Source organism: Patella vulgata, chromosome 8 (genome assembly GCF_932274485.2).
Source record: "Patella vulgata chromosome 8, xgPatVulg1.2, whole genome shotgun sequence".
In the NCBI taxonomy this organism is placed as follows: Eukaryota; Metazoa; Mollusca; class Gastropoda; family Patellidae; genus Patella; species Patella vulgata.
Window position 1 is genome coordinate 49023257 of NC_065886.2, and position 8315 is coordinate 49031571.

Genomic DNA, 8315 nt, shown 5'->3' on the forward strand with positions numbered 1-8315 from the left:
TCACAATTGTTAGTATAAACATAATAAGGTCCATGGTATAAATATAACATTTAATTGACAATTATCACAATTTTCATCTGGCCCTAAACATTTTGCTTGGAACTCTCTGGATCTGTGTTCCTGGTGTGATAAGCTTTCCACAAATGTATATAGTTTGTTTTGTAGGGAGGACCTTGTAGCGGAATTGTGTTTCTAAGCAATATAAAAATTTGAGCTGCAGGCCTAAAAGCTCTATCAAAATCTATAGGATACTATAACGATATTTTCCTTTAGAAAATTTCCCATAAACCGCACGAGATCGTACAGAAGGCTATCTTTACTATATAATCTGTAGAATATTTGGGTCCGGTATTTCCTAGAATAGGCCTACTTAGCACAATAAAATTCTATCATGGCGTTGTGATACAATAAAATCTTATCTTAGTTATATCTTCTATTAAGGGCCACGCCCTCCCTGCCTCAGGAGGGAAACGCAAAACTCAGTATTATATAATATAGAAAACTCTAGTATTCTTTGCGATTCGGGGTTATTCACTTTAGAATCGTGAATATTTTTTTTTTTTTTTGGACGGAATAAAGTGAATTCTTCGCCAAAACTTTGGCATGCAAATGAAGGTCACAGAAAGTGACTATTATATATCAATTATACGAATATTCACTGTTGTAAATCCAACTGCGTATTTTGTTTTCATATAATAGAGTTAATTCCCCTGGACTGGAAATTTCAAAAGAATAGTCATAATTCTATTTATAGCCTGTACACGCATGTTACTAGCCATATGAAAGGAACCCGGATGTAGGTTTTATTCACAAAAAGAAAACATTCGATGTCACTGAAGGAGAAATAAACACTCGTTTGTACTCCTAGTTCGCGTCAAGAATCTTCACGATGTCTACACCAGCTAGGCGGAGACTTATGAGGGATTTTAAAAGGTAAAATGAAGGTTTTATGATTATGTGGGTATATTTATATTGAAATTATTATGAAATGAGATTGTTGAGGAAATCCAAAATGGCCGACTTAGACTCCGTCTAGAGTGTGTGTAAACGAAAATATTAATAATAATTTAGTAGTCTACACCCACTGATATTTATATATATGTGTTTCAATTCCGTTAGATCAAGGAAAACAATGAAATCTTTTAGAATAACACTGCAAGTACACAAATAATTTGGGGCTTGAATCGAAGCCAACAGTGGTAACATCAACGTACTACTGCTAGTGCTAGGCCCTTCAGAAACTGACCTCACACTATAACTATAATATCAATATCATTGCCATTTCCAGTACGCTTACACTTTGCTTGCCAGTTGGTCATAAGCTGTATTTACATTTGGCTGTGATAAATGGTCTGTGAACTGTTGCAAGGTGCAAGAAGATGCAAAAACATTGCACCCTTTTTTAGCCAGAACGGATCCTGATAGGCCTACGCTAACTCAATTTGTGGTTTGATTTTATAGGCCTACAAAATTTCATTTTAATTTAAAGCCCTATTTATTTTATTATAGATTACAGGAAGATCCCCCGGCTGGTGTTAGTGGAGCTCCTACAGATAATAATATTATGGTATGGAATGCTGTTATATTTGGGTAAGTTACGTAATCAAAATGTCAACAAATGAGAATTTAGTTCCCATCCACAGTGTACAGAGAAACGTCTATATATTTTTAATGGTTTATTTTAGGCCTCATGATACTCCATTTGAAGATGGCACTTTTAAATTGACAATAGAATTCACAGAGGAATATCCCAATAAACCACCTACAGTTAGATTTGTATCAAAAATGTTTCATCCAAATGGTAAGTTGATACTTTTAAACCCCCATAAATGCTCTGTTTCCAGTAACCCAACCAACCCATCACAAAATCTGCCGACTTTTAAAAAAATGTTAATGTAAAGAGAAATGAAAAACTTTTCTTACTGGTCGACCGTTCAGAATACGCTCCCGGAATTTATAACAGTATGCAATTAGACATATATTTCAAACAGAGAGAGAGAGAGAGAAATGGGGTTTACCGTTCACTTGACACAAACTAGGTCATTTCAGGACTAACATGTGGTTCAATTTTATTCATTAATTCGCTTGCGTGTAGGGGCCTTTAGCATTGGGAGGAAACCGGAGACCCCAGAGAAAACCCACAATGTTAGACAGGCAACCCTACTCCTTGTTTTAAATATTCATATGCATAGTTCTATTTAATTTTAATTTTAAAACCCTATGAAACTTGAAATATAGGTTTATATTTATTTCAAAGATCTTGGTATCTGTTTGTGATAAAGCTATTGGGTTATTCTACTGTAGATAAATTCTAGAGACCATGTCCTGTGTTATGTTATTGTTTATATTTTGAAAATGTTTTCAGTGTACGCCGATGGGAGTATATGCTTGGACATTTTACAAAATAGATGGAGCCCTACATATGATGTATCTGCAATATTAACCTCTATTCAGGTGAGTAATTGTTGATATAAGGCCACAGTTTTTAATAGATTTTTTTCGAATAAAAGGTGAAGCATTAGGTTCCGGAGTGGACGAAACCCTATAGACCGGAGGCTCAGCCCACGGGAGGTGTCCATCAGATGGGCACAAAACCAGACCCTACTTTTCTATAGTAAAATTTTGCGTATAGTAAGATGCCAAGTGGTAATCAGTCCGCCGTTAGGGCGTTTCCGAGATATTCGGGGTCAAAGGTCAAATGAGGTCATTTGCATGGAAGTGAATGCGCATTCATTATTGTATCATGAAAATAGGCTAAAAATGATTGAAAGTAATCACTCTTTCAATAAAAATGTAATCTTGCTAAATTCACCTTTAGTCATAGTGACCCCGGAGTTCAAAAGGTGAAATTTTCCGTTTTTGCACTAGGAAGGTTTAAAGCAATAAAATGTCCGCGTAAAATATAAAAACTAAAGCAAAACCTGTTCTAATCAATAGTACTAAAACTTATCTTTAGGTGGTCTTAGCACCGTACGTTTACTTTGGAACTTCGAAAAAGATCTTGCATAACAGAACCAACACATTTCAAAACCTGTTGCAATAATACATAAAAACTGTCAAATCAAAATCTCCCCGATTTTGTTTAACAACGATTGTTATACCTTATGAAAATAGTTGTCCTATAAATTATAAACAATTGAACATGCAGGCCGCGTGGATTTCCGGGAATCCCAGTCTTGGAAAACCAACATTTATCTGTGACCGGTAAACATGTATTTAATGACGAGATTTAAAGTTTGCAAATTATTTTATGAGTTTTCATAAACCGACGGATGCATTGTACATAATAGCTCACAGGCTATAAATGTCGTATTGGTAAATGTTACCGGGGAAAAGTTTGGTAGACTTTGTGACGCGGCCTGCTGACTAGAGTCTAGCCATGGAACTGTTCAATTGTTTTTTTTTCAGACAACTAGTATCATTATGTATAGCTTTCGTTGTAAAACTAATTCGGGAAGATTTTGATTTGACAGTTTTTACGTATTATTGAAACCGGTTTCCAAATCTTTTGGTTTAGTTATGCAAGATCTCTTTCGATGTTTCAAAGTAAAAGTTTGGTGCTAAGAGCACAAAAAGATACATTTTAAATGTTCCTATTATTAATTAGAATAGATTTCGCTTTAGTTTTTATACGCCCACATAGAAATGTGGACGTATATTGCCGTCGCCCCGGTCCGTCGGTCCGTTATCATCCAGTTGTTTTAAAATTGATATATGTTGTTTGCATTAGTGAAATGAAGAAGCGTAGTTAATTTCAATAATTTCCGTTTATTACGTCTAGAGGTAGAGGTATGGCCCTCGTTTCACTTTATTAAATCTTGTGAACCCTCTAATGCCAAAAGTTAACATCCAATCTTTGTGAAATTTATATTCAATATTTAAATTAGGAAAACGAAAAAGCCTATTGAATTTCAGCAATTTCCGTTTATTACTTCTAGAGTTATGGCCCTTGTTTCACTTTGTTCAACCTTGTTAATGCGCGATTGATGAAAGTTAAATTAGTGAAACGAAGAATCCTATTGAATTTCAGCAATTTCCATTTATTACATCTAGAGTTATGGCCCTTGTTTCACTTTATTGAACCTGGTGAACGCTCTAACATCAAAAGTTATCTGTCGATATATATGAAATTTACATGTGTCACTTAAATTAGTAAAGAGAAGAATCATATTGAATTTCAGCAATTTCCGTTTATTACTTCTAGAGTTATAGCCCTTGTTTCACTTTGTTCAACCTTGTTAATAAACGATTGATGAAAGTTATCATCCGATACATGTATGTATGAAATTTATATTCACAGAGGTCTATTGAATTTCAGCAATTTCCGTCAATATGACGGTCGTGAACCTTGTGAATGTTTGAATGACAAAAGTGATCATCTGATCTGTATGAAATTTATATGCATTATTTAAATTAGTAAAACGAAAAAGCCTGTCAAATGTCAACAATTTCTGTAGATTACTTTCAGAGTTGAGATCCTTGTTACAATTTGTAGAACCTTGTGAACCCTCAAAAGGCAAAAATTATAATCTGATCTGTATGGAACTGTCTTGTAAAGGCCCCGAATTACCTACAAAGGAATAAATATGCGACAACCCTTGTCGACAGCTCGGACAATTTAGCTGCTGTGGGCGTATGTTTCGTTGCCTGGCAACCTATCTTTATATTTTACGCTGACATTTATTGCTTTAAATCTTCCTAGTGCTAAAACGAAAAATTTCACCTTTTGACCTCTGGGATTACAAAGAACAAAGGCAAATTTAGCAAGTGTACATTTTTATTGAAAGAGTGATTACTTTCGATCATTTTTATACGCCCACCTTTTCATGTGGACATATATTGCCGTTGCCGACGTCCATCCGTCCGTTCACAATTGTTTGTGGACACTCTACAGGTTACAATTCTTATCCGATTTTGACGAAACTTTCGATATGTATCAGATCGAAACTTCATGGATTATGGCCCCTTCTTGTACGAAAAATCATGTTTTTAGCTTGTGGACCCTATAGAGGTCACAATTTTTATACGATTTTGTTGAATCTCGAAATATAAGTTTATAACCCAAAGATCTCAAGTCCTTTCGATATTCTCGCATATCGGATCGTAACTTCCTGAATTATGGCCCCTGGTTGTACGAAAAAGCAAGTTTTTAGCTTGTGGACCCTGTAGAGGTCGTAATTTTTATCCGATTTAAAAAAACGTTTTAGTATATCACCGTTACACCCTAAGGAGGGTTGAGTTTGAAAACTGACAGACAAAATGGCCGTCCTCATTCTCAAATAGCGTAAAAATATGGTATATCAAGGTTGTGGACCCTATAGAATTTGTTGAAACTTGAAATAGAAGTTTATAACCCAAAGATCTTATTCCCTTTCGACACTAGGGACCGGGTATCATTCAGATTTGATGAAAAAAGGAAAGAAACTGAGCTTACCATCTATAATCTAATACACATATTCAGTTAATAGATTGCCATGCAGAAAGTGTTAAATACCATCAAGATTCATCAAAAACGCCCAGTCATAAAACTAAATGGTCATAAACTGGATGACCAATATCAAAACTAAACTAAATGGTCATAAACTACATGTAGATGACCGATGTCAAAACTAAATGGGGTTTCTTAAACTAAACGATAGCACAAACTGGGCGTTATTTGATGAATCTTGATGGTATTTAACGTATTTGTACGGAAAATCGCTTTTTGTTTAGCTTGTTCTCTATCCATCTCTTGCAAAATGTGGGCTTATCCTGCCTGGACATATATTGCCGTTGCCGACGTCCATCCGTCCGTTCACAATTGTTTGTGGACACTCTACAGGTTACAATTCTTATCCGATTTTGACGAAACTTTCGATATGTATCAGATCGAAACTTCATGGATTATGGCCCCTTCTTGTACGAAAAATCATGTTTTTAGCTTGTGGACCCTATAGAGGTCACAATTTTTATACGATTTTGTTGAATCTCGAAATATAAGTTTATAACCCAAAGATCTCAAGTCCTTTCGATATTCTCGCATATCGGATCGTAACTTCCTGAATTATGGCCCCTGGTTGTACGAAAAAGCAAGTTTTTAGCTTGTGGACCCTGTAGAGGTCGTAATTTTTATCCGATTTAAAAAAACGTTTTAGTATATCACCGTTACACCCTAAGGAGGGTTGAGTTTGAAAACTGACAGACAAAATGGCCGTCCTCATTCTCAAATAGCGTAAAAATATGGTATATCAAGGTTGTGGACCCTATAGAATTTGTTGAAACTTGAAATAGAAGTTTATAACCCAAAGATCTTGGTCCCTTTCGACACTAGGGTCCGGGTATCATTCAGATTTGATGAAAAAAGGAAAGAAACTGAGCTTACCATCTATAATCTAATACACATATTCAGTTAATAGATTGCCATGCAGAAAGTGTTAAATACCATCAAGATTCATCAAAAACGCCCAGTCATAAAACTAAATGGTCATAAACTGGATGACCAATATCAAAACTAAACTAAATGGTCATAAACTACATGTAGATGACCGATGTCAAAACTAAATGGGGTTTCTTAAACTAAACGATAGCACAAACTGGGCGTTATTTGATGAATCTTGATGGTATTTAACGTATTTGTACGGAAAATCGCTTTTTGTTTAGCTTGTTCTCTATCCATCTCTTGCAAAATGTGGGCTTATCCTGCCTGGACACCTCCCCGCGCTGAGCCTTCAGACTACTTTATATTTAGTTCACCATTCTGGAGTTGCCCCCTACATGTATTTGCAAAAAACCTTGTGAATATTATTATAGAGACTACAGTTATTAATAGAATTGTTTCAAATTGAATATGAGAGGACTAACCATATCAATATTCAGCTTTCCATGATCTTGGGACCCTTCTTCCCCAGCTCTTGAAACCTGTTGAATGCTATAGAGACTAAAGATAAAAGATTTTTTTCAAACTTGTCAAAACAAAAGAGATCATATTTTTTTAAACATATAAATCAAATTTGGTCAATATGCAAGTTTTCTTTTAGAAAAAGCTGTTGTCTATATTTTAGTTCAAAAAGCCATGCACACTGGGAGCTACAGTGGCTCAGTATGCAAGGCGCTGGCTCACAAAATCAGCGGGGTCACAATTAAATAATGTATTGGTTCTCATTCGAATTGGTAACAGCTCACAGCAATGTAAATGTACGTCATTGAAGCATGACCGAACCAAGAAAGACGAAAACTGTGAACAAGCGTTTTAATGACACCCTTTACCTATGTTTTTGCCTCATTTGAGTTGCTGTTTAACAAGTCTTTCAAGTCCTAAACGTTATCGGAACTTGTCACATTAAACTTCCTGAAACTGGGAGATATGGATATAATATAAAAGGGATTATTTAAGAAAGCTAAATGTTGTCAATCATCATCATTCAAAGTTTACATTTAATTATCATCACTTCATTACTTAATGTTATTATATCATCCTTGAAATTAAAAATAACAATATAATTATAATTAAATACATATTAAATATTGATACTTGTGATTGACAAATTTTTGTTTTCTTTGTAGTCTCTTTTACATGATCCAAATCCCAACAGTCCTGCCAACAATGAAGCGGCACAGTTATATCGAGAAAACCGGCGGGAGTATGAAAAAAAAGTAGCTGCAATTGTACAGGAGAGTTGGAATGATGATGACGATGATGAAGATGAGGAGGAGGGGGAAAAATCCTAGCAACCTGTGATATTATAATTAATAAAAATACTAAATAATATTTTAGTGCGGTTTTATTGCCCAAAGAAAAAAAAAAGACACTGTTTATTTTTCATGTAAATGTATAATAAACCCAAGGCTACCATTTTATAAGATAAAAGTATACTGGTAACATCATTGTGTTTATATAAGAAGAATATTATGTTATTCTTCTGATAAAAGAACTTATTTATTTCATTTTATTATAAAAGTGTAAGTACAGAATGGTGTATATACATTCTTGAAATAAGGAAAAGTATATAGTTTATTTGTTGTTAATGTTAATCTTTTGTCAAGTGTAATTTATGAAAATCTCATTTTATATAGAAACCTTTTTTGTCATCTTTTTATACTGTAATATCAGGACAACTATGAAATTTGCGGTTTGGCAATTAAAGTTTGTAACTTGAGAATGAATCACAGATTGTTGTGTACCCCTGTCATCCTCAACTTCAGATAATCAATATTCAGATAGTTCTTTCTCACCCCTTTTAAGTTGTATATTTTTCAACTTTCCAGTCTTTGCTTGATGAACCTAATCCGAACAGCCCAGCTAATAACATAGCAGCCCAAATGTATCAAGAAAATCG

The 8315-nt window shown here is 34.6% G+C and overlaps 1 protein-coding gene across 1 annotated transcript; it reads left to right on the plus strand.

Moving 5' to 3' along the window:
- The first annotated feature begins 772 nt into the window (after positions 1–772).
- Positions 773–7991, plus strand: LOC126829644 (ubiquitin-conjugating enzyme E2-17 kDa). The gene is made up of 5 exons (XM_050559653.2): positions 773–933; positions 1510–1590; positions 1686–1801; positions 2366–2454; positions 7543–7991. Exons 1-5 carry the CDS (start codon positions 890–892, stop codon positions 7705–7707), a joined length of 495 nt encoding a protein of 164 aa, XP_050415610.1. The 5' UTR covers positions 773–889; the 3' UTR covers positions 7708–7991.
- The last annotated feature ends 324 nt before the right edge of the window (positions 7992–8315 follow it).